Source organism: Ascaphus truei, chromosome 9, assembly GCF_040206685.1.
Source record: "Ascaphus truei isolate aAscTru1 chromosome 9, aAscTru1.hap1, whole genome shotgun sequence".
Classification (NCBI taxonomy): domain Eukaryota; kingdom Metazoa; phylum Chordata; class Amphibia; order Anura; family Ascaphidae; genus Ascaphus; species Ascaphus truei.
The window spans coordinates 56357189-56383796 of record NC_134491.1 but is presented as its reverse complement, the minus strand read 5'-3'; the positions used below and the strand labels follow the sequence as shown (position 1 = coordinate 56383796).

Here is a 26608-nt window from a genome sequence, read left to right as displayed (position 1 = left end):
AAGATGTGCACAGGACAAATAACGCAGTATGATTATTTCATTAGCTTTCTTTAGATTGCTATGTGGATAGGTGTCAGACTTCAGGGCTTCATAGACTAAAGCTTCTTCTGTTGTGTCTTGTTAGATTACAAGAAACTTGATCCTGAATCGCATGGATATGTAAAGCTTTCTTCGATTTAGAATTGGGAAAATGCGTATTTGAGAAACGTTTTGTTGGCCGGTTTAATTTGTCTCTTTAAAAACAAAAAAAACTGTCTTCCCCCTCCAGATAGTATCTGCAGTGCAATATTGTCATCAAAAACAGATTGTCCATAGAGACCTCAAGGTAAGTAAAATAAAGATGCGTTTCTTGGTTTGAGCATCTGATTTTCTGCTTGGCAGCTTCATTAAAAGGAATATATCAATGCATTGTACAGTATTTTTTTAAAATCCTGCTCATGGTTGTTTACATTGAATTATAAAATCTAAAAGTTTGCAACGGTTTTAAGAATAGATATGGGGTGGCCATCTCCAGGTCAGGTTTTCAGGATATCCCTGCTTCAGCACAGGCGGCTCAATCAGTGGCTTAGTCGAAGCCTGAACCACCTGTGCTGAAATTGGGATTTCCTGAAAACCTGACCTGTTGGTGGCCCTTGAGGTTCAGCTACACTGCTCTACCTGGGCTCTCGGAGACCCTCTTTGCAGTGATTCAGTGTTCTACATAAGTGACCTGCTTTTCATCTGCTTTCTAAACCAGGGGTGCTTAACTCCCAGTCCTCAAGGGCCACCAACAGGCCAGGTTTAAAGGATATCCCAGCTTCAGCACAGGTGGCTCAGTCTTTGAAAACCTGACCTGTTCGTAGCTCTTGAGGACAGGAGTTTAGTACACCTGATCTAGATGTACTAGAAAAGCCCTAATATTGGAAACAATTAGGCACATTGAGAAATATCCTGCAGTATGATTTTATTTGGGTTAGAGCATAGTTTGACAGCACAGGTTTCTGAATATTGTGATGCATACCATAGTTACGTTTTGTAATTAAATTAGAAACCCTGTTCATTAGTTGGATAACATTTTTGATCATAGTGTCCTTGCAGAATGTCCAAACCCTTTAATTTTTATTTTCCCCCCCCACAGGCAGAAAACCTTCTGCTGGATGCAGATATGAATATTAAAATAGCAGACTTTGGCTTTAGCAATGAGTTTACTGTTGGCAACAAACTGGACACGTTCTGCGGGAGCCCACCGTACGCTGCTCCAGAACTGTTCCAAGGAAAGAAATATGACGGCCCGGAAGTAGATGTATGGAGCTTAGGTGTCATTCTTTACACTCTAGTGAGTGGATCTTTACCCTTTGATGGACAAAACTTAAAGGTATGTTTTCCTATTTCATTAGAGGGACATTATAAGGTTCCCTGCAGCATAAATGTGCTACGTATCGGTTTGGCTGTGATATTTATGTATATACACTTTGCTTGCCTGTGAATGGGACGTTTTTTATATAGAATAGTGGTTTTAAGTCCACAGGCATCCCAGACGTTCGGAATTGCTAACAATTTAGCAAATAGTAGAATGCACCTATATCATGAATATAATTTTGCTTAGTTATCCCCAAAACCTGGTCTTTCCTATTTTTAATTGAGTCCCCAAAGTTACAGTTGAAAAGCACTGATATAGAATAGTGGCCGTCAACCTTATTTTTGCTTAGTTCTAAAAAATAACACTTAATTAAACAGTTTTATATGCGAACCCGTTTATTAAAACATGAGTGTGCATCTGGAATATTGTTTTATTATAATGGAGGTGTTCTGCGTGCGGTAACTGTCAGACAGCTTCGTTTGTGTTGGGTAACCATTAAATATTGGGTGTGTGGTGTGTATTGACACAGAATATTTTATTTTTTTAAATTATAAATCAACTGTAGTATTGGATAAACCTTACTGCATATTTTTATTTACATTTTTTTCACTATGCTCTTTAATGCATTTCAATGTAGTAAGCAAAGAAGGGTGGGTCTTTTCTTCCATGTAGTGACAAAGGAGGGAGAGAGAGGAGGGGTATGATACCTTTTATTGGACCAACAAGTAGTTGATATGTTACAAGCTTTCCAATCTCTCAGGGTCCTTCATCAGGTTTTCCCTCCCCCTCTGTTCTTACTTAATGTAGTAAGATTCCTTGAGTTGCTATGGCAACCATTTACAAAAGCACTGCATTTTTTTCTCTTTTGAAATTGGTGGCCATGGTGGGTGCCCAGGGAAACGGCGTCTCTGCCGATCGATCACCAGAGAACTGATCGATTTGGCAGCTTAGATAATTACATTGCCTTAAAAGTATAGGACTACTGCATTTATTAAAACAAGAAACAAATGGCAAGCTGGAATGAACGCTCCTTTAAGTCGAGGCTCTCTTTGTGGGTGATCTGACATTTGGCGTTTCATTTCTTTTTGATTTTTTTCTCAACCTCTGTGTGACTCGCATTGCTTTCTAGTCCCTTATATAATATGCAGTGAAGCAACTTCCCAGTGCCGGACATGAGATCAGCTTTATTAAAATGAATGGGACTTAATTCTTCTCTGGCACAGGTAAGGGGCACATCAAAAGCATGAGCGGAAACAATGAAGGCACCTCTTCCGTTTTCTACATCACACAGGTTGCCTAACATCATGACACAGGGCAGGGACCACTGTTGATCTAATGGCAGAAACCTATGCATTTTTATCATCTTATCAATGTATGTTCTGCTCTTTCCTAGGAACTAAGGGAACGAGTGCTAAGAGGGAAATACCGGATTCCTTTCTACATGTCAACAGACTGTGAAAACCTTCTCAAGCGCTTCCTGGTGCTAAACCCAACCAAAAGAGGCACTCTAGAGGTACACACACTGTTACTGTTACTGACCATCAAAATGGTTTTGTGTAAAAAATAATTAATAAGAATGCTGGAGTGGAACTGTTAAGTCATACACTTTGGCTCTGTCATTAAATAATAGCTTTGATACAATGCATTTTATACTTTATATCATTCTTTTTATTAAATATATATATATATATATATATATATATATATATATATATATATATATATATATATATTTGGATGCATACATCTTAGATTTTTGAAACAAATATAAAAAAAATTGCATGGGATGAGATGGCACAAGGCCCCTGATTTTAAGTCTTTCTACTTCTCCCTACTGAATGCTAATAGTAATCGGTGGCCTGATCTCCAGGATTCTACTTGGAATGAAATGATACAGCCAAAATAATACTATGTATTCAAGAAAAACAATATGTACTGTACATGTTAACAAGCAATTAACAATCACTCCAAACACCTAATGTTTTGATGTTTTCTGCTAGTTTTTTTGTTTAGCTCTAAAGGTTTTGGTTGTTTTAATGAAAGCAGGATTAGCCTTTCAGATGTGAAATCTTGATTTGTGCTTTTAACCCGTTGGTTGCAGAGTAATGCTTAACACCCTCCTCTAGCAGTTAAAGCAGTCCTCAAGACCCCCCCAAACAGGTCAGGTTTTCAGGATATTCCTGCTTCAGCACATGTGGCTGTCAACAACTGAGCCACTGATTGAGCCACCTGTGCTGAAGCTGGGATATCCTAAAAATCTGACCTGCTGGGGGGTCTTGAGGACTGGAGTTGGTAACCTCCGAGTTACGAGATTTGTGTGTTTTTCATTAATATCTTTGTTTCCATTTAAGCAAATTATGAAGGACCGATGGATCAACGCAGGTCACGAAGAGGAGGAACTGAAACCATTTATCGAACCGGAGCTTGATATCGCAGACCAGAAACGAATAGGTAATTGATTACGGGGTGTTCGTGCAGATAATCCATTACAAAGCGGTATAAAAAGACACCACTGCAAAATATCAGATGTGGAGTTGACGGCTAAAAACAAAACGAGTGCTCGTTTAGCTGCCGGTGTTAACAAGGCTGCTAAATGTAATGGTACTTGTGTCCTAAAATAGTGGCTACATTTTGTTCCCTTTTTAAAAATGTTTTTTTTTTTTTTTTTAAAGCTAATTAAAAAAAAACAAAAAAAAAAAACACATTCTTTTGTGACATTTGACGCCTGCTAGTGATAAAAAGGGAGAGCCATGTCCTATGCAGTTATTTGAAATGAGTTCAGTTTAGAGAGGTAGAGGGACAAGGTTAACAGTGTACAGCACATGAAACCTCCTTGGGTGTCTTCTCTGCATGTGTGCTTTAAAAAAAAAAAAAAATGATGTATGTATTGAGCCATATATCCGTTTTTGTATCAAATTGCTCTCTTCCAATTTATTTTGTGGCCTTGTTAACCCGGAATTTAATTCCTGTATATATTTTTTTCATTGTAATAATAATGTTGAAGCTTATTCTTCATTTCGTCGTTGTTGAGGTAAAACTTAAAAGGTGCCTTTTTTGGCAAAAGTGCACTTAATGCACTTGCCATTTCTTGATATTTCTATTGAAAAACACAGGCACTTAATCTTCAGATATAAACAAAAATAAGTGCGCAACCCAAAATCCACCTTAAACAAAATTCATACAATTGTGATAAAGTGCAATTAATATTAATTGTGCAAATGGGTAATACTAATATTTAAAAGTATACCAAACCAAGTATTGATGCGTATGCTGCTAAACTCTAGGAGTGGCTCGGCACTCCAAACACTAAGAGAAAAAACACAAAGAACAGCGCAAAAACGCAATAGTGAAGTAAATAATGACAAATTAGATTGGTGTAAAAATGGTGAGTATTAGGCGTACATTTAGGCAAATAAAACAAAGCATGTCTGTGCAAACATCAGCACAATGTTACCACAGGAGCCCCTCTGGGTGGTGTAGCCCTCTGGTTCAGCAGCTGTCTCTGGAGAGTCTTTAGTGGTATCTCTCACCCTCGTGAAAGGCAGCTGCAGCCCTTGAGCTGTTGTTGAATCCTCCTCTGACTGTCTTATCAGGCTGGGCTCACAGGTACACACTGCGCTGTAGGGGATTACAAGTCCACTTTCTCCTGCACACAGAAGTGCCTGCAATCTCTCTGTGCACTCGGGGCACCACGCGGTCCACGTGGTGTGTTGTGCCGGCGCTCGCGCACTCCCGTGACGTCACGGGTGACGCGTTGTGCCTCGTGTAGTGGAAATCCCCAAAAGTCAGATCCGCAATACAAACGGCTTCAGAAATGCAATGAGGGGGCTAGGATGGGGTGCCAAAACCTTACTATACTTATCCAACGCGTTTCGAAGCTATGGGAAAGCTTCATCAGTAACATTGTGCTGATGTTTGCACAGACATGCTTTGTTTTATTTGCCTAAATGTACGTCTAATACTCACCATTTTTACACCAATCTAATTTGTCATTATTTACTTCACTATTGCGTTTTTGCGCTGTTCTTTGTGTTTTTTCACTTAATCTTCAGAACTTGTCATTTCAAAATACCTTCCTTTTTAAATACAGAATTGTTCCCGTCTCAGAACATTTAATCGCCTTTTCCTTGGTACTCAAAGAATGTAGTTGACTTTTTTTTACCTCTACAACAACGTTATATACTCTAGAATTTTTTTTCCCATGTTTCCCTTTGCTTCACTATATGCTGTTTTTAAGACAGCCCGTGCACCTCACAACTGGAACAATCTACTGGAGACTCTCACTGCCGCCACCAATCTAAGGTCTTTCAAAACTAAGGCTGTCTTTTTAATCTGGTCTGTAACTGTTACACCTATAACATATATTATCTCTTACTGTGCATGCAATGTATTTATATATAATGTATAACCCTGCTCACTTAATGTTTTATTTGTCATCATAACTATGTCCAGGACATAATTGAAAACGAGAGGAAACTCAATGTATTAGTTCCTGGTGAAACATTTTATAAATAAATACATTTCAATGTCCAAACTCGTGTGCTGAAAAAAGTTGAAATTAGTATGTCTAAATAAAAAAAAATGTTTTCTCTTACAGACATAATGGTAGGAATGGGATATTCAAGGGAAGAGATTCAGGAGTCTCTTAGCAAGATGAAATATGATGAGATTACAGCAACCTATTTGCTGCTTGGGAGGAAATCATCAGAGGTAGGACGAAATAAAGCATTTTTGTTCCCCTTCATAGACTCGCTCACCTTTTTTTATTTTTTTTATTTATTTATTTTTCTGCAGCCGCATTCCCATATCACAGTGAAGGGGTTAAAACATTGTAAAATGAATTTGTGAAATTGGGGTGAAAGGCATGTATTTTGTTATACCAAGAGATTTGTTTACAAGATGAGTGTATATCTGAAAGAAACAAACTGACCGTTTTCTTTCCAGAATACGTGACTTTTGCAAAATGTTGTGATAAATTGGGAACATTTCATGGGACTCCTTTGAACTGTGATCTGTGTACTTTTAACCAAAGGTTGTACTTTTAACCAAATTTAAGCTTCATAAAAGTGCATGGGGATGCAGCACTACTCCTGGTATTGGAAAGGATAGCTTTGTTCTATTTTAAATATTCACCTCCGTATGAATTCATAAGTTGTAGATAATTGACTGCCATGTAAAGATGCTTTTAAGTGCAGTCCCACTTGGGTGCAAACGAATATTAATAGACTTGCTGACCTGTCGTTATGGTTTAACAGCATACTCTGAAAACCTCCAATCGTGTTGGGATTTTGGAGATGGGGAATACATGTATGGACTTTAAGAATCACTAATATGAATTGTCCAGAATCTGCTTGGTATTGTGGCCCTGATTCGTAACTTTTTGAGTTGTATCCTCAAGAACCCCTATGTAAAACATATTCAGCGGCATTCGTCAAATTTGTAATAGAAATATAGAAGGTGACGGTGGTAAGACCCGCCTGGGTCACCTAGTCGCCCCATTTTCACATCTGCTGTAAAACCACCACGCACTTTGATCCTTTGCTTTCCTTCGAATTTAGGATAGCATTATGTTTATCCCAATAATGTTTGGATTCCCTTACTGCAGGTTGGCAAACTCGAGTCCTTTCAGGATATCCCTGCTTCAGCACAGGCAGTGGTCATTCTGACTGAGCCACTGATTGATCCACCAGTGCTGAAGCAAGGATATCATGAAGACCTGGTGGTAGCCCTTGAGGACTGGAGTTGCCCACCCCTCTTCTAGCACTTCTGTGTCTGAAATATGCTTCCCTCCTGTACTTTCTTGAACTTCTTGTAAGTAATTTGAAAGTTTCGATCATCTACCATCTACCCTGTAAGATGTACATATTAAGATCCTTTAAACTATGTTTATAGCGACGGTGCCGCCAGGCTACAGTCGCTGGAAAAATCAAATTGAGATGACTGTTGCGCCGTCACTCTGTTGCGCCATCACGTCGCGCTTAGTATAAGCGCACGCGATGATGGCAATGCATTTGTTTTGACGCTATGTCGCGTTGCCGGCACTATAAGCACAGCCCAAGTCTTATGCTGTAGATCATCTCCACTTTACTTACATGTCAAGATATGTTTTACTGTGGAAAAACATGAAAGAAATGAGTTAATTCTCAGAGTGCTATCAGTCTCGGCAGACCGTGCATATTAGTTCTTTGTGCAGCTTAGACATTTAAACTAAATTCTGTCTGTCCCTGGTGCAGCTGGATGCAAGCGACTCAAGCTCTAGTAGCAATCTTTCACTTGCTAAAGTTAGACCAAGCAGTGATCTCAACAATAGCACTGGACAATCCCCTCATCACAAAGTGCAACGGAGCATCTCTTCCAGCCAAAAACAGCGACGGTACAGTGACCATGGTGAGTGTGGGAGAGAATATAAAAAAAACATTCTAAATAGTTGCGTTGAACACTGGGTGTCTAATAATGAGTAACGGTTTTATTTTGGGAGGAAATTTGTTTCCATTTGCAACCAAGGAAACCCAGCAAAATGTTAAGGGTATTCGTACACAATCTGTTGTACCAGTCTTGCTGTTGCATCTAATTCGCACCCTTACTAGATTATTTTATTAAGAGTATCCAGAAAGTACATCCTATATATCTAAAGGCCTAGCTCCAAAACCTAATTTGTGTGTACCATAAAAAAGCAGATGTAAAGGGGATTTACTTATTGGAGTAGAATGCCACTGTGAATTGTTCTTTATTGCGTTATAAATTTGTATGTGGTTGATCATTCATCAGGTTTTTCCACACCTGCCAGAATAGTGATGTTCAGAATAATGCTTTTTGTTTAAATGTCTTTAATTGAAAGAGAGAAGTTTGTCAAGTATCGCATCGCACATTGAGATATTTATGCGTGGTAATGCCCTTATTATAACTACCATGTAAAATACACACTTGGTAATGAAAGCCAACAATCTATTGTACAGTTTTAGTATGCTCTTTCATGGCATACAATGTAGACTAATGACACTGCTACTGTAGGACACATGCTTCTCAATGGGCAAAGTTGCCAAAAATCAAACTAACTGGAATTTATATTTATCGTCTTAGCTGGTCCCGCTATCCCCCCAGTGCCTGCTTACCCAAAACGAAGCCAGACTAGTACTACAGATAATGATCTCAAAGAGGAAGGGACACAGTCCAGGAAGACCAGCAGCACGGCTGTTGGTGGAAGAGGGGTGACTCCTTCTAGCCCTATGCTTGGAAATGCTAACAACCCAAATAAGGCTGATATCCCAGATCGTAAGAAGAGTTCTGTGGTCCCCAGTGTAAGTATACATGATTAACATTTTAATAACTTGATGCTCTCGTGTTTAATGAAGACCACCTCTTCTCAGAATTTCATTTCATGGATTAAATGTTAACATCTGCATCTTTGCTATCCTATTTGCAGTGTCGAAATTTGATGCGTGTCGGATATCCCAAATAGAATTTCTGTGACACTCAAACTTCAGTATAGTCATATTTTAAAGATGTTTTTGGTTTATTTAGCAAAAAGTTTCAGAGAATACCCTTATCCAGTGCAGAAAATGGTTACCATTTTGTGCACCTGACAAAGTGTATTCCCCGAAACGTTGTGCAACTTTGTGCTAAATAGAACAACATAAAGTTGCAGGCGACAGTGAAGTCATCCCTTACTTTCCCTTGGTGAAAAATAAGTTGATAACCTGGTGGTGAACATTCATTCATCTGGAAATTGGGAGTAAACCTTTACATATAGCAGCAGTCATGCACACACCGCTTCATCATAAATACATAATGCCAAATCCCATTAAATGATGGGACAATGCTGGGTAAAAAAGTACCAGATGCAACTGGTCTTAGTTGACAAGTTAGTGACAGATCTCGTGCGCTTACAGTGCAAGTCGTATAAAAGGCCAAGCCTCTTCTCATAGATTAAAAATAAAAACAATTTTGTTCAAAAGGTTTAGTGGGCAAGTCCGATAGTGATCTGAAAAGGCCCTGCTGCAGTGACACTGTACTTGTTTATTTTGCTTCCATGTTAAAGAAGCATTCACTTTTTTCTCTAGAATGTGTAAGGGTGTTTAATTACATAAAGGGGCCTATGCATAACATGCTTAAAGCAGCAAAACGTGAAATCTTGTGTTTTTTTATTATTATTTTTTCATCTGTTTTGAAGTATTAAAGTAACTGTTTTGTTTTTTAATTGCTTTTGTTTCCCCCCCTAACTTTTAATGCCATTTTTGAGTGTAAAGCATCCTTTGATTTCTATAGCGGGTTTTAGCCCACCTCCCAAGCAGGGCAAGATCTTTGCAACACTTTCCTAATTGATCATTTGTTGCCAATGTTCCAGCAGTTTGAGCTGTAAACTGTAACGAGATAATGTTACCTTCGTAATATAAGGATATACTGTAGCTGCTTTTACACTACCTGTAGGATTGATTGAAACTGAAAGGCAGCCATTGTTAGTCCCCCCAGCAGGAATTTTACAGATTTACTACAGTAGCACCAAACAATTGCCAGTTTAGGTAAGAATGTAAAATTATACATTGTCAAAAAATAAAATAAAGTAGTGTTGCTGCTTTAAACATAGTAAATAATTTGACACGCAAGCGTAGTTTACACACACACGTCCTCATCAGTAGAGAAAGCATCAACTTACTAGTAGATGTGTGTAATAGGTTAGTTTTAGAAATGTTTTTTTTGTCCCCAAAACAGTACTTTGCTTGCCAAAATCTAAGTCTTCACCCTTCTCACTGTGGGAATAAGCTTGTTGGGCTGAGGGAATGACCTTTAGACAGGATTAAACTGTTTTGCAGACAGAACATTTCTTGAACTTTTTTTTTTAGTAAACTGTAAATGTTATGGGTCACAAGCTAGTTCAGCTCGCAGGAGATGTGCCTGAAGAGACTTTTGGTAGGATCGAGTGTTGATTCTTTTACCATTTTATAATATAACATCCTATAGGAGAGGTGATTGTGTTTTCATGCGTGGCAGAGCTGAAGCAATAACACTCTTGGTGGGGGATCCTTTCTTTTCTTTTGCAGAATAATTCTACATCCAGTGGAATGACCCGTCGAAATACATATGTTTGCAGCGAGAGAGCCACAACAGACCGGCATTCAGTCATTCAAAATGGAAAAGAGAACAGGTACAGAATAGGTTTTCAGTGGAGTCGCAGCTGAGGAAAGATGTGACCTTGAACACTTACACGTGCGATGTGTTAACGACAGCTCCACACGGGTCCCACTCAGGACCAGTATGGGTGCTGAAATCCCGTGCAATTTCAGATCAAATACATGTATATAATCACTTATTACGGAGACACTTCCTTTTTGGGGCCAATTGTTTGGGACTTTATGCTTCAATTTAATATACCTTATTCAGAAATGTAACCTATTCACTGATGGGGGGAGAAACGTCTGTGAATGCCTTGCTTGCTTAGCCAGTAGCTAATATGTTTATTTAAGCATTAATGCCGCAGACTTTATGCTTAGTGTGCACGTTTGAGATTTGATTGGATAAGCAGTGGCATCTTCCCACTTCGTGTCAACCTCTAGTTTTCTGCACAAGTCATTTTCCATACAGCACATTATGTAACGGGTCCAAATGTGACATTCTGCTGAACCCGGAAATTAGCATAATGTTAATTGACACTGCACAGTGATGCTGCGGAGTTAGAGCCGGCAGCCACACATGTTGTTCAGGGCTTTCAACAGATAACACAAGTTTTCAGTTTTATTTAATAAAAACTCAACATTTCAGTCAGGGAAGCTCGCTTCTTAAATCTGCATTTATTTTTAATCATACCCAGAAGCAGTCTGGTTTGTTAGAACAATCTAGTGAGTATTATCTGCATAAATATAGACAGAAAACCGGAAAGACGTTTGCATGGCTTTATTAATTCATAAAGAAGACATGGAGCAGAGTAAACGTGAGAGGGGTTTGTTTTCGGGTATTGGAGCCAGTATTTTAGCTTTTGTTTAATTCTGAATGGCAATAGTGTGTTTTTGGTTTCTGAAAAATTTGCTGCGCTATTATAATTTGCGCCTATGTTATTGGTCCATTATACTGTTCTGTCTGCCCGAACCTATTCCCCACCCCCTCCCGCCACAGCCTGACAGGAATTTTCGCTTACGCAACTAGTCCTGCGTCAGTTTGTGCCATATCTTCCATCTTTGCTCGGCTGCGGCATCCGATGTCCATGTCAGCCTCCAGGCACTCTGAGATGTTACCAGCCAGTGAAGCAGATCACTTCGGTCCCGCGTAAGAGAACCTGAAACTACTGTGGAACTAACTTGTACCCCACTGCCCATCAGTGTCGTGCTGTGCCCAGTTGCAATACAAGTCTTATGTTGTATTGCACACTGGGTCCATGTTTCCATTTTCTTCTTGTAACCAAAAGTGTTTCAAATGTGTGTCCTTCATAGTATTAATGTTTGTGGAAGAACATCTAAAAAGGGAAAGAATTTTTTACCAAGTCTACGATTATTTCTAGCTGACTTTTCTGTTGGTAGGCGTTCCCAGTCTTTTTATTCCCAGTCTGCGCCCGCAAATCTGGTGATTTTTATCTGCTTGAAGCCACAGTCATTGCCACAGGTTGCAATATAAACATAACACATTTTAATGTTGCAGAACATGTCAGTCTCCAGTGTATTCAGTAGTGTTTTATGCGCTGCATATAGGATTGTATCCCAGCATATGACACGTGGCCAGTGGTGAGCATAACATTTGTAGTTCACATTTCAGTGAGTATTGAGCGTTAGATGCTTTCCGCTTATTTACATCAAATGACAATTTTTTTGTCTGTTCTCTTTAAATGTTTACCTCTTTCAGCACTAAATTAATAGCCACTGTTCATCTCCTATATTCCTTATTTACAAATGTGAGTGCTCAGACCCTTAACAAATGTCATTGTATTAACGGTACACATAGATAATTTCAAGTGTGTTTGTCCTGTCGCAGCACAATCCCCGATCAAAGGACTTCAGTGTCTTCGACCCACAGCATTACAAGCACCACTACTCCAGATCGCATGCGCTTCCCAAGAGGAACACCCGGCCGAAGCACTTTCCATGGCCAGCTCAGGGAGCGGCGTACGGCTACTTACAATGGACCACCAGCCTCCCCAAGTTTATCCCACGAAGCCACGCCTCTGTCACAGACTCGAAGTAGAGGCTCCACTAACCTTTTTAGTAAATTAACTTCAAAATTAACTAGAAGGTAAGTTTTGATCCGTCAGGATTTTTCACCAGTCACTCGCTGCTTGCCTCCACTCCCAAAAATTACACCGCTCACGTCACTGATTTGTGAATTTTTTTATTATTGTATTCTTTGTAACTATGTAAATTTCGTGCCATATTTATAAGGTCACGTTTGTTCTGAGCTCTTTTTTTTGTAACTTTTGTGTATAAACTTTTTGTTCTATTCTAAGGGATCTTTTCGCAGTATATGAGAGATTTCAAAATCTAAACTGCAAAGATCTGTTTACACTCGAGTGAGTGAATGTATCTACCAAAACCTTTTGAAAAACCTAAATGGTATAAACCCGTACCTCTCTTTTTCTAACAATATAATTCGATTGTATTCTTTAGGGTGCGGTATGTGATGCTGAAGAGCGCATAGTATACAGTGTGACCTTGAAACAGACTAGTTTGTATTCACCCAATATATGGGAGCACTTCCCTGGCATCATGTACAATGTCTGTACATTATGCAACCGGAATACACTACAGTTGAATTAACCGTATCACCCCTTTAACACCCAGATTTGAGTTAGGCAAGTCTTTGTATTGCCTCGTTAATTCTGGCTATTCCATTGATGGATTTCTTTTACGTTTCTAATCTACTGATGGTTTTTAAAATCTCATGGGAGTTCCATAATTGGCACAATGCCCAGTCTTATGGGTAGATATATAGATATAGCTATAGATATATATCTATATAAATATCTATATCATATCCCTTTCCCTATGATAACCATAGATGCCTTCATGATACATGGGTCTGAGTTGCCTAGGTAGAAGGAAGTTGACATTTTATTTCCTGTATGTTGGAGGCTGTTATTGTACAGACATAGTAGCCCTCATTCAATAACTCTGCACAGGAACGAGGAATTGTAAGGGTGCTGCTATTAAGGTTGCAGCGGCAATCACAGTGCTGTGATTTAAATGTATTTATTTTTTTGCCAGAGAATCCTATGAGATTTTGAAAGCGCCACACACTTAAATTTCATGTGTGACGAACTGTAATGTGTATCCCCTAAAACTTATCAAAACCTACAACCAATCAAGAATCCAAGGGATGCCTTAATTATAATGGGGGAGGGGAGAGGAGACCGGATGAAGCAGTTGTTTGAAGTGACGCCTGTGTCGCTTGAACATATAAGCACATCCAGTCCCTACCAAGTGAGTTGCTGTATTTACTGCTTGTTAAAACGTTTTGTAGTGAAGTTAGTTTGTAAATTAGTGCAATACTGGACCAAATGCCTTTTGTTGCCTTCCATTCTTGGCCCGAAGAGAGAACTGCCAACTGAGCCATATTGTCAGTGTAAAGCAGGAGTGGCCAACCAGTCCTCAAGAACCACCAACAGGTCAGGTTTTAAGGATATCCCTGCTTCAGCACCAGTGGCTCAATCAGTGGCTCAGTCTTCGACTGAGTGTAAAGTATCTGGTGGTGTAATGTATCATCGTACAGTTCTTGCTTGTAGAATAAAGGTTTTATAGATTAAAAAGGACATTGTCTTTGACATTATGATCACGATGCATCAAAGCATATGTCTTGTTTCATAGCTAACTTTCACTCCTTAATCATGAATATTTTGAGTAGTTGCATTCAGCTTTTGGGCATTTGAGTTTCTGTAACCAGTATTTGGGCAGTGGTGGAAAAATTAAATAAAACCTTTTATTTTTTTTCATAACCGTGAATCTACCTCCAAGATTGACAACTGCTTGTTTAGCTTCTTTATGTGCAAGTTGGTATTGTACACCGAATAATTAAAGTTTATTGAACTGTTTTGTGATAATTTGAAAATGCGGTCATGCCCCTTACTAAATAACAAGGTTGTAGGTCAGAATATAAAGCACACAGATTGTAAAATGTGTCCCCCTGTACCATGTAAAAATAAATAACCCAGTCAAACAGATAACCAGGAACATCATTTTTTTAACTAAAATGCCAGACAAAGTTTCAGGTCTCGAACATATTTTAGAAGCCGTAAAAGATGACATAGATGAGCTTTGACAAGTAGTATTTAATGAGTATGGAGATATCTGTCCTATTTTCACTTCTCTCTGAACCCTAGTGACTTGTAGACTGGTTATCAAGATGTTGCTGGTCCTTCCAGCAGCTAAACAATACTCTAATGTACTTTTTATTATGGTGTTTAATTTTTGATGTATGTACAGATACATTTAAAGTATTAAAACTGCCTTAATGTTCAGTTGACCGTATCTGACCAGTTTCCCTTTCAGTCATTAAAAAGAAAAAAGTGAATCGCCTAATATTTGAACCAGTTTTAGGAGTGTTTTGGACTTTTGGATTAAATGTATTTGTACTGTTAATTGCAATGTGTCACAACAATTTAAGTAGTTTACACCAATCTGTTAATAGTGATACAGTAATAAATGTTATGCATTGTACCCACTGCTTAAATGAAAACTGTTTGAACAAACAGAAAAACTTCTCAGGGCCAAATCAGTAATTCTAAGGTTTGTCCTAAATCCAACTCGAGACCCTTTCACCAGAAAGATGTCCTCATCTGGCCGGTCCAGAGGTTGAAGCATCAGGAAGCTTTAATCCTGTTGCCACAGAGGTATAGTTAACAATCTTGACTGAAGATGTTTGTAAATTATGACTTACTGAAGTTATTTACCTAGCTTTCATCCTAACTTGCTTGTAACTGAGAAATTAATAAAACTGTTCAGAAATATTCTGTTTGTGTGCAATACTTAGTTTAAATAAAATTGAAATGTTAATGTTACTATGCTAATTTTATGAGTACTACAAAATTAGTTTTAAACCTTTAATGTTTATTCAGTCCTTTTATAAAAAAAATCCTTTTTAATGTTTTTATGAAGCATCCTATTTTTTTTTTTTCTTCCTTCATTATCTGATCAACCAAGTTCAATGTTTTCAAGTGACATATTTGCAGTGTTTAAAAGGATTAACATTTTAATTTCCTTAGGGCTGGTTTATATAATTTCACATGGACATATTCCAGCAAGGTTTTTCTCCTCTGTGTTGCGTGCCCTCTTAGTGAAATTGGTAGCCCAACGTTTCTGTTTTCTGTCATTTTCATCTGGAGTCAAATTTCTTATTTTCCTAATATTGAGAACCTATAAAACCCTGCATCGAACCATAAAGGAAATCGTAAAAAGGAGAGATGTCTATTAGAGAACTTATACCTCATATCTCTAGTGAAAATGCTGCTTCAGACCTTTTTTGATTGATCTAGAAACCTAGAGAGATCTAATGAACAGAAAATAATGGGTTGCTACCTCCTTTCTATATATCTTTGCGGTAGTTTGAAAGTTGCATGTTCCTTCTTGCAATTTTCTGTCCAGTTTACCGACTCCACATACAGATTTAAATACAAAATGCAATTTGTCACCAACATCTACAGGGCTCGAAAAAACCTACTCTCCTGGGACGAATGGAAAACTGCCGGTGACCTGCTACTGCAGAACCGCTTCTGAACTTTACCAAAGTCGCTCCCCTAAATGCCATGTTATAGCACTATACACGGGCATTGTGGGGCATGCCCTCTAAAAGCAGAGAGGCGATTGACCACAATGCTTCTGGATCGGCTCTTCAGTAGCTGTGGTCTTCCCTGTGCCGGCCCCTACTGTGGACGATTGGTCTCCAGCAGTGGACCGGTGCAGGTAGGTAAAACATTTCGAGCCCTGATGTGCCAAGTTTTTCACATTTATGTGCACCTATACGACAGCACAGAAGGCACAATGACTTCTTTCACATGATACTCTGCATCGGAATACGTGGGGAGGGCCAGAGCAAAATTAGCAAATGACAAATGCGATGTTCATGGAGTGGGTTCATTTTTTTTTTTTTTATTCCAGCGGCAGAAGTTATAGGGGCGTTATAAACAAGTTAACAGAACCCTATAGGGCTCACTCCCATAAAGATATTACCGTTCACGCAGCTGCAGCTTAAATTGTTTATTTAGAATTTAGTTTACTGTAGGTTGCACCTCCAACTAACATCTGGTTTATTAACCGCTCACTAACTATGCACTTAGCCACAATAAGGGTTGGAAGTTGGCTATTTGATAAAGAGTATCGGAAAAATGCGATTTTATTACCTGTGTGAGGACAGATGTGAATGTGCCTTTTCATGATATCTCTTCCCACTCGTGGATTTTGATGTCATTTGGAGGTTTCCTGCTCCACTGCTGTGTTCGTACACTCACTAGATTTGGCTTATCTTGTAATGGACCAGTTATTGGAGCATAGAATATATGTGGAAGTGTAGAAGTCTGAGTTGACATGCTTTTTATAAAAAGGCTATCTAACCATCTCACGAGTAAAAAAGCTACTTTAACCGATGCTTGTATTGCCTCCCATTAAAACTAAATATTGAAATGTGTACATTGTGTATGGGTAGTGTCAGACTATAACATGATTGCTCTGTACATGTGCAATTTTAAATGTGCTTATAGTATTCGACATACACGCATATAAAAAGGGGTTGGAATATTCTTGGAATTGACCCAGCAGAATTGTTTCATTGGGTTCCAAATTATTTTTTTTAGCAGTGCTCTGTTAAAAAAAAATGAAATATTTCACTCTTGCTCCCATTGGGCAATTTCTGTGCATTATAACGAGCGATAGCCAGAATATTACTTGTGTATAATGCATGTAAGAATTTTTTTTTTTAATATATATAAATATATACAGTTTAACGGGGGGTGTTTGTTGGATTTTTTTATTCAGTGGATCTCGTCTTGCAGCTTCTGTGTATTTTAAAATATAATACAAAAAGCTTCATCTTTTTGCTTGTTTAACATCTCAAGTCTTTAGCCATGTTTACAATGCATAGGTATTTGAGCTTTTATTTTGTGTGTGTCTGGTGTGTGTCTGGCGTGTGTCTGCGTGTGTGTTAAAGTTGGCTGTATATTTTTGCTATCCGGTTTCCATTACAATTTTTATTTAACTTTTCTGATGTCTATTAAAACAGATACATCTCAAACTTTGCAAACTGTATCGAGAATGAAATGAGTCCAATGAAGTATGCATGGTGAATAATTCTGGGCTTGTCTGTTACAAATGTGTTTGAATGCACAGGACTGAGGTTATTTTTTTACCTTTTTGTTTTTTATTAATAAGTTTGCATACTTTACATATTTTTTTACTCAGTTTTTTTTTTTTTTTTTTTTTTTATAGAAACATGTCATTCAGATTTATAAAAAGGTAGGATTAAAGCTGCATATGCATTTTACTTTTGAACTTATCTTTCTGGTTCTGGTTTTCTGAATACTAAACTTTCTGCTGAGAACTAAATGTTTGGATGAAAACAGGGCAAATTCCTTCTCTACTATTTAATGCATAATGGCACTTAAGTAATTCGCTAAGCATGCACTGCAGTCATATGCATCATAAAATTTCATTTTTCATATTTACTAATCTACACTTGGCATGCTTATGGCAGATTTGCGGTGTTTGGTCATTTATAACGAATTTTAAGTTCATTTTTCCAAAGGTAAGTACATGTTTTTCCAATTGTTACTAATTTGTGACGCCTCATTTTGAGGTTAAGTACTAACCTCACTCTAATTTGCCCAATTTTATCTTACTTTTCAGCTCTTGAAAGAGAATCTAAATGTTGGTGATACATGTGTTAACCAATTTGTTTTAATACCATATGAAAAGAAAGGAAAACACATTATTGCACTGGGATGGACCAAATATAAATATGAGCTGAGAAATTGGATACAATCACTCAAACCCAAGCACGTAGACCCCCATGAAAGTGTTTCTTTCATATTACAGTCTATAGATTGCAAAATGTTTAGCACGGGGATGCTCGACCGCAGTCCTCAAGACCCCAACAGGTCGGGTTCTAAGGATATCCCTGTTGGGGGTGGGTCTTCAAGACCGGCGTTGAGCACATTTGAATTAGCACACCTCGAAATCTTTGTGAACCATGAGATTACATTTCCTCATCTCAAATTCCATATTCCAGTCCTGTTTTCCTGGGAGCGAGATCTAAGGATTAATAGAATTGATTACAGATTACAAACCTTGAATGTGAAATACTTGTAGCTTTTCTTGCTGTTGAATCAGCAGTTAATCCTACCCTGAATGGATGTGGATAAAATGAGTTTTGTAACGGTGTACACGGATAGGTATAACCTATATAGGTAGTAAGGTTATGTGCTTGTCCTACAGCTGCTGCAATTTTTTGAGTAAGCCCATTCCTGCAGCAGAAAGTGATATTCACCGTTCTATACAAATTTGGGGAAACCTATCCAGCTGACCCGATTCTTTTGCAATACCAAAGCCATATTTTCTGGGCCCTCGGGTGATTACTTGTGAGTGCAGTTCTATTCAGAATATCATACAAATGTAGAGCTCGCTTTCTTGTTTATCCATACAAATAATTTGTGACATTTTTGCAGTAGTTTTTGTTTTCCGAGAAAGTGATGTAAAAACATGTTTTGTCCATTGACTCCTAAATGTGGGTATGACTTGCTTTGCAACTCCTCCGTGACCTCTGATGTCATATTTGCAGAATACATTCTTGGCTCAGGTGTCGGCTCCCAACCAAAGCGGTATATTTTGGGGTTATTCTGTGGATTTTTCATTGCAAAACGGCCAAACCCACACAGATATATCTTAATTTATTAAATCACTTTTAAAAATGATAGGGAAGGAATTTGATGCCTGAATAGATTTGCAGTTAGTAGAAACACAGTGGTTGTCACCACCTGTTGGCAGTGCCACTGTGCCACATACACCCCCACCAATACCACCATAAATAAAATGTCACAATAATTGTCTCCTATTGTGTGCAAATCTGTTCTGTTTTCCAATCAATAAGAACTTACTTTAGAATAATTTAACAGCAGTACACTTCCATGCCGACGTAAATCTTTTAAATATACATTTTGATTTAATATGTTTATGGATAAAGGTAGCCATTCTAAAATGTCATGGTTAACGGACTCAAAATTAAATGTATCGTTTTCCGTTTCTGCATAACATGATCTTGTGACCAACAATAAAATTGACATTGGTTAAGTCCTAAATACAGCAGAAAACCACTGTAAAATTGGCACGCACACACTGGGATGCATCCACCTCAAGATGTAGACATTTAAATATATTATCTTCTGAACATGCAGTATTTACAACAAATTTACTGTGTACTGTAGATGTAAAAAAGAAATGTAATTGAGGTTAATGAATTAAAAAAAAATTGAACTTCTACTTGTTCCCAAGGATTTTTATGCATGTAATGCTAGCGGGCCCTGCCTGTACGTGAGGGGGGTTGAAGGCTAACTTCAGTAGCAAAAAAAAAAAATATTTGGTCATTGCAATGCGCAGTGAAATGGTGCAGTGTAAATACTCTGGGTTGCTTTAAAAACCAACTGTAATCATCCAAGGAATCTGTAGCACACCTACCTTACTGAATTAAGAAAAGATCATTTATTAAATAAAAAATCAAAATAAGATCATTGTTTGAAAATCTAAAAGATAATAGCAAACAATAGTAAATATTGAGTCTGCCCTGTCGAGTACATATCTGGAATCGGCCCTAAAATGTCAGAGCTCAATATTAAAGTGTGTGTGTGTGTGTTTTCATTCTTAATCCTTCCTAGGGAAGTCGCAAAACACGAAATTATTGACGTTAGGGCAGTTGGTTCGAGAGGGCCAAGCTGGGCCTTAATCATCCCCGGCGTCTGCTCTTCCAAACCTCGTTTTATGGCGTTTCCCATTTCCTCCCCCCTTTTTCTTCATTATTTCCCATCCCCTTTCTCTGTCCCCCCCCCCCCCCATTGTTTTGGTTTTTGGGGAATTGCATTTTTTGCGACTCCCCTAAAGAGGATTGAGATTTGTCTCCCACTCTCCTTTCCTTATCTTTAATATTAAGCTTTCGTACATATAGAATCCACACTAAAATGTCACAGGAGAGACTCTTATTAATGTTATTTGCTACAATCTCTTGTTAAATCAAATATTAAAATAAGACGCAAATTACTTTAATGGTCGTATTTTATTCAGTAAAATAGGGTGCCCTGTAATAGTGCCTGAAAGATAGAGGTTGCGCATAATCGCACTGCTTTATGTAGCATTTATTTAAATCCCACATACTGATGCGATGGGTCATTAGAAGTAAATGTAACACTATATGAATAATAAACAGATTTATCAGTTGTCATGTTGCTATAAGTAGCTGCATTAGTGTAAGATTTCTCTTCTCTCTTCTGCTTGCCTTTTGCTTTTGCATTCTGTTCAATGAGGCTCCCAAGTGAATCTGAAAGAAACGGGAGATATGAGGGTTCAAGGTGAGGGTGAACATCCTTTTTAAAAATATAACACAAAATGTATATTTGAATGTAGTCCTATTTTGCATGCATGCCAATAAAGTAATTGATATTTGGATTTTTGCCATACAGTTTCATTAACTAGCATAATAGGATTGAGAGATCAGTAATCCTTGTTTTGTCAATGCCAGCATGTAAATTACTTGTGGGGTTTTTTTTTTTAAATGTTTTTTTTCTGTCATTTTTTAGAGCTGACCATTAATGGATCTCTAGATTACAGTATACATATCTAAAGTAAATCTAGGTAAAGTGAAGTATGCAGGCTTGTAGATGAAATGCAGTTAAATGTAAAAGAAATCAATGAGGTAAGAATTCCTCGCATGACGAGCTTGCAGGCAAAGTAGCGAAATAGGAGTGTGAGGATTTTCAGAATGTAGCAGGGGAGCTTACACGCATGCGTGGGTTGAAAGGGAAGAGTGGCCTTTAAAGCAATGTAAAATTCAACACTATCTATAGTTCCCATGATCGAATGTCTTAGAACCACAGCTGAAATGACTGATTTCTTATTTTAAAAAAAGAGTAACTTCTCTTTTCTTTTAGTCGTAATGTGTCAGGGGACCAAAAAGATGAAAACAAAGAATCGAAGCCACGGGCGCTGCGTTTCACTTGGAGCATGAAAACCACCAGTTCCATGGATCCCAACGACATGATGCGCGAGATCCGCAAAGTGCTGGATGCCAACAATTGTGACTATGAGCAGCGGGAGCGTTTCTTGCTCTTCTGTGTCCATGGAGATGGGCACGCCGAAAACCTCGTCCAGTGGGAGATGGAAGTGTGCAAATTGCCAAGACTGTCTCTGAACGGAGTGCGCTTCAAGCGGATATCTGGGACATCCATAGCTTTCAAAAACATTGCTTCCAAAATTGCCAACGAGTTAAAGCTGTAAAATAGGAAAGTAATCAAGTTGTAAATTACGTAGCAAATCGAAGGTGTTTTTTCGAGAACACTGGTTGTAATGTATAGAATATATCTAGGCAATAATTCCTGCATCTCCTGAATTATGATATTGCAAATATGGAAATGGAACAAGCTGCTGAGATGGGAGGGGGGGAGTTGGACTTTTTCCTTTTTTTTATTATTATTATATATATAAGTGCACTACAGAATTAAAGTTGCCTACCATGTAAATTATTTACTCCTGCTTTTTCTGTGCTCTGTCCATGGCATTGCTATGTTATCCACATAATATATTTCCTTATCGATATACATCCTGTATGCGTGTGCAAGTATGAATGTCGGTTTGCGTTGATCACAAAGTATTATGGTAGAAAATGGCTGTTTTAGACCATGTTTAACTCCGCGAACCCCGTTTTTGTTTTACACCTGCTTACCTTTTTTGTTTTTTTGTTTTTAAATCAAAACAGCGTTTTTGTTTTTTGTTTTTCATACGTTTTTGAGTTACAAGAATCTTTGGCATTTGTAAGTATGCATTCATTTCACATGTTCTGTTCTGACTTGAGTATTTTTTGTCATACTTGAGAAAAAATAAATCTAGTGAAAAGTGTGAGAAATGTGATCTGACATGGTAGGATTGAGCTGGCCAGCAATTAAAATGTGTCCCTGCTAAAGAAACCTACAATACAAGTCTCATTATTTTCTCGGCCTGCATGCAGTTATTTCTGTTTAAAGGCTTATTCAGTGTTGCTCGTGGTATCAGATATCCTTTATCCTCTGTATTAAGGCAGGGGTGCTCAACTCCAGTCCAAAAGCCTCCACAACAGGTTTTCAGGGTATCCCTGCTTCAGCACAGGTAGCTCAGAGGGGGGGAGCTGTGTGGGGGGAGGGACAGTGGCGTAGCCAGACGTGTGGGCCCCCAGGCAAAAAAAACTCGGGCCCTATTAGGAGTGAACATATTCTGTAGACCCCACACACACACACACACGTGTTGGTGGCCCTGCGAGCCCCCCTTTCTTTTACACCTCTTCACTCTATTCACCCCTATCTCATCATGTATTTCTTACACCCCCTTCGATACTACCCCCTTTTTCCTCACACTCCCCCCCCCCCCCCCTCCTTCCTCGGCTATCTCTCAGTAACCCCCCCTCCCCCTCTTTCCACACTCAATCCTCCCCTCCACATTCATTTCCCCCTCCACCCCCTGGCCACACACACACACACTTTCCCCCACACATACAATTCCCCCTACAATACAGTCCCCCCCCCTCCAATACACAAATTTGAATAACCACCTATACTACAATAACCACACACACCCAGTTGAAAAACACTGGTGTACAGAATACTGCACAGTAACTTCTTTTAATACAGCTAACTATAAACAACGGTGTAAAGAATGACACTATTTAAAAAAAAAAAATCTAATATAAAGATTCACGTGTTACCTCAATTGCTTGCACTGAGACTCACGGCACACTGACAGACACTGAGGCGCACACAGTATCACAAATAGCACACTGACAGCAAGCTGTAACTGAAACCTTTACACACAAGCACACAGCAAATGGACACACAACAAACTGACACAAATACAGTGTAGCCCACTTTGCCTATGGGAACTACGCGGGCGACTTCGCGTGCTGCTGTTACCTGTGAGGCTCACAGAAGGCCAAAGCCTCTGCTTCTGGGGAGCCTGGGGTGTGCTATCTCATGGTGCAGTGCCTCCACCTATGAGGATCCCAGCGTAAGTGGGATGACTCCTCATAGGAAACAATAATTACTATACAACCTGGTATAATATACTTTATTGCTGGTAACTTTACTGTACACGTATAACAATAACATACCCACAATATAATACACAACACCCCGGTGTGTCACCCAAAGTACTGAGGTAAACACCTGGTGCCCCCAGAACAGTCCCCTCCCAGAGTGAGGTAGCGCTACCCCAAAGTGTTATGAACTGTTGGTGCACTTAGGATATCTGCCTGGGCACTCCTGTACCCAGGTGTCGCTGATGAAATAGAGGATCATTCTAGTCCCACAATAATCACCTCACTCCTTACGCGTCAGATTCGCCATGTGAAGTGCGAGCTCCAGTTGGAGGGTCTCGCACAATGTCTATAGGGCCCAGGCCACAGGGCACCGCGCAGCTGTCCAGTCACTGGTAGTATAGTATCACTGGGTACTAGTGGGAAGCGTCCCTATCTGGGGCCTTCCCTCTAATACACAAGCTAGAGGGGCAATACTAGGCCTAGTCCAGACAATCACTACTCCCTGGACACTACCTGATCCGTTGCCTCCTTTTGCTGGACTGACGCGCGGTCCGTTTCCACGTCAAACCGCTAACCCTGCCTTCTAGAGAATCCTCAATTGGCTAGAATGCCCCATGTGGGTCCTACCCTAAAGGAGCCTGGGACTTGTTGTCCCGCGCGGCTCTTGCGGAGCCACCTAAGATAGCTGCACAACTCCTGACTGCATGCGACGCCCGTGGTTCACTGCGCATGCACGAGCACAAAATGGTGGCCCCCTGCATACCAGGTCTGGCGCTACGATCAGCCTGCAGCCTCCCCGCACCAGAGGTAAGAGGGGACTCGGCGACAACAGCAAATTGACACAAATGCACACGGCATACCTTCCCACCGCAGCACATCGTAACTCCTCACCCTGATGTCACGGAGAGCAGGGGCGGGCAGAGCTCTGCAGCTCTCTGCCTCAGTTCCGCCCCCAGCCTCTGCTGCCTGTTCTTCTGAGTTGGGCCTGGGACCCGGTGCGCCCGGCTGCACGGGCTTTCCCCACCAGCAGGGGAATCCTACCTAGCAGGTTCCGGTCCCCCCTGCCTGCACAGCTCACTACACGCTGTGGCGCGTCAGCCGCTACGGGATACAAGAGAATTGTAATCCCTAGCGTTGACGCGTCACGTGGTGTGGCTGTGAGCCAATGAGGAGGGGAGGCTTCCGGAGGAGGAGAGGCTTCGGGGAGCGGGGAGGAGTGTGGAGTGCCTGCCTCTGTCTGTGTGTGTGTCTGAGTGCCTATCTGTGTATGTGTGTGCCTGAGTGCGTGAGTGCCTGCCTCTGTCTGTGTGTGTGTGTGTGTGTGTGTGTGTGTGCCTGCCTGCGTGCGTGTGTGTGACTGCCTGCGTGTGTGTGTGTTGCTTGTGATCAGCAGCTCCAGCCCGAGCCCGTGGAGGGAGGGAGGGGGGGGGAGAGTAGCGGGTCCCTCCGCTCAGGCCACGCCCCCCCTCCCGCTCAAGCCTCCCACTCCCTACAGACCGCATATCGCGGTCTGTGTATGTCAGCGCCCCGCCTGTCTGCAGTGTGGGAGCGCTGACGGAGGGAGCGGGGCCTTAGCCTTGGAGCGCATGTATGCTTACATTACAAAGGTAACATTATATTTTGTTACACTTTATAGCTCAAACTGCTGGGAATATTCGCAACAAATTATCACAAACTGGAAAGTGTTGGAAACATCTTTCACTGCTTGGGCGGTGGGCTAAAGCCTGCTATAGAAATCAAAGGATGCTTTAAAACTAATTAAAAATTACATTAAGAGTTGAATATTTTTTTTTTTTTTTAAATACTGTAAGGGTTAGCTAATACTACAGAACTAATTTATTGTAAAATAAATAAAGTGTACTTACACTGCTCAGCACTACAATAGGGCCCCACTTCTCGGTTATCTGCCAATACGGCAGTACTGTTTCATGACTGCGAAGGGGGCCGCCGAGTTCACACATGCGCAGAAGGGGTGCTGCCAAGTCTGCACATGCGCAGAAGGGCCCAGCTGAGTCCGTGCATGCGCAAAAGGGGCACTCTGGGATGGCGTTCGAGGTAGGAGAGACGGGAAATCACTGGTGGACATAGCATTTGTGCGCTTTGCACAAAAAAAATAAAAGCTATGTTCCACTTTTTGACGATTTCTGTTTTTCGTCGGGGGGCCTGGAACTGAACCTGCCGAATTAGTGGGGCCCCACTGTATTAATGTATTGCCGACTTAATATTGCAATATGTTGTATGGGTGCTACCTGTGCAAAGTAAGTAATTAACCGTACATATAGGGGGGTCTGTGAAAGGATTCACAGGTCGCCCAAAAGAATTGCGTTGTAGGTGCACACGAATAAATGACCACTTTTAATAATGGAAATTAAAATATGATTGTGGTATGAAATCGAAGCAATGTATAAATTGTGCAAAAAAAATAAAAAATTGGCTATATATTGGCTATTAGAACTGTGCCTGGTCTATCAGTGAAAGGGTTAATATCCCCCAATACCGCCAAATGATTACTCTCAGGAACAAGGTTCAAATTGTGACACGCTGTAGGGATAACAAACAGCACAGGTCTCCATCTAACTTAATGGAAGTTGGATGAGGAATGAAACAAATCAAAAAATCAAATGTAAAAGACCTGTGCACATAACAGCTAGCCTGAGCACAGGAAACGGATTGAATGTTAACTTATTTAGAAACACTTTTTTTGCACAATTTATACACTGCGTCGATGTCATACTGCCATCTTATTTTAATTTCAATTATTAAAAGTTAAGTTATGATTTATTGGAGTGCACCTGTAACGCAATTCTTTTGGGCAACCTTTGAATCCTTTCACAGACCCCCCCCACCTTTTAGTACTGTTTAAAAATATATATTTTAATAAACACGTCACATGTTTTGCTGCTTTAACTTGGTATGATTTCAAATTTGGCAAGCAATGGTGCAGGGACTCGAAAGCAGATGTGATAAAGACTGAATTGTAAATGTATGTGGAGGAAGAATCACAATGGTGGATATGTTTGTCAGTCCCAGTAATTAGGAAAA

At 39.8% G+C, this 26608-nt stretch overlaps 1 protein-coding gene across 11 annotated transcripts in view; it reads left to right on the top strand.

Annotated features, from left to right (window-relative positions):
* The window catches only part of MARK3 (microtubule affinity regulating kinase 3), a 49973-nt gene extending 27507 nt beyond the window's left edge, over positions 1-22466 (top strand). The window contains exons 7-19 of one of the 11 annotated variants that reach the window (XR_012803937.1): positions 269-325; positions 1118-1354; positions 2733-2852; positions 3691-3790; positions 5937-6049; positions 7573-7726; positions 8420-8637; positions 10378-10481; positions 11447-11596; positions 12296-12553; positions 17731-17757; positions 21084-21199; positions 21435-21571. Coding sequence is in view for 9 of the 11 variants with exons in the window: in XM_075614994.1 (XP_075471109.1) it covers positions 269-325; positions 1118-1354; positions 2733-2852; positions 3691-3790; positions 5937-6049; positions 7573-7726; positions 8420-8637; positions 10378-10481; positions 11447-11596; positions 12296-12553; positions 17731-17757; positions 20811-20855; positions 21435-21780 (1929 nt within the window). In the remaining 2 variants the exon portion in view is untranslated. Of the gene's footprint in view, positions 1-268; positions 326-1117; positions 1355-2732; positions 2853-3690; positions 3791-5936; positions 6050-7572; positions 7727-8419; positions 8638-10377; positions 10482-11446; positions 11597-12295; positions 12554-17730; positions 17758-20810; positions 20856-21083; positions 21200-21434 lie in introns of all 11 variants that reach the window. The other 10 variants (XM_075614994.1, XR_012803938.1, XM_075614995.1 and 7 more) reach the window with 10 other exon arrangements.
* Positions 22467-26608: the final 4142 nt, after the last annotated feature.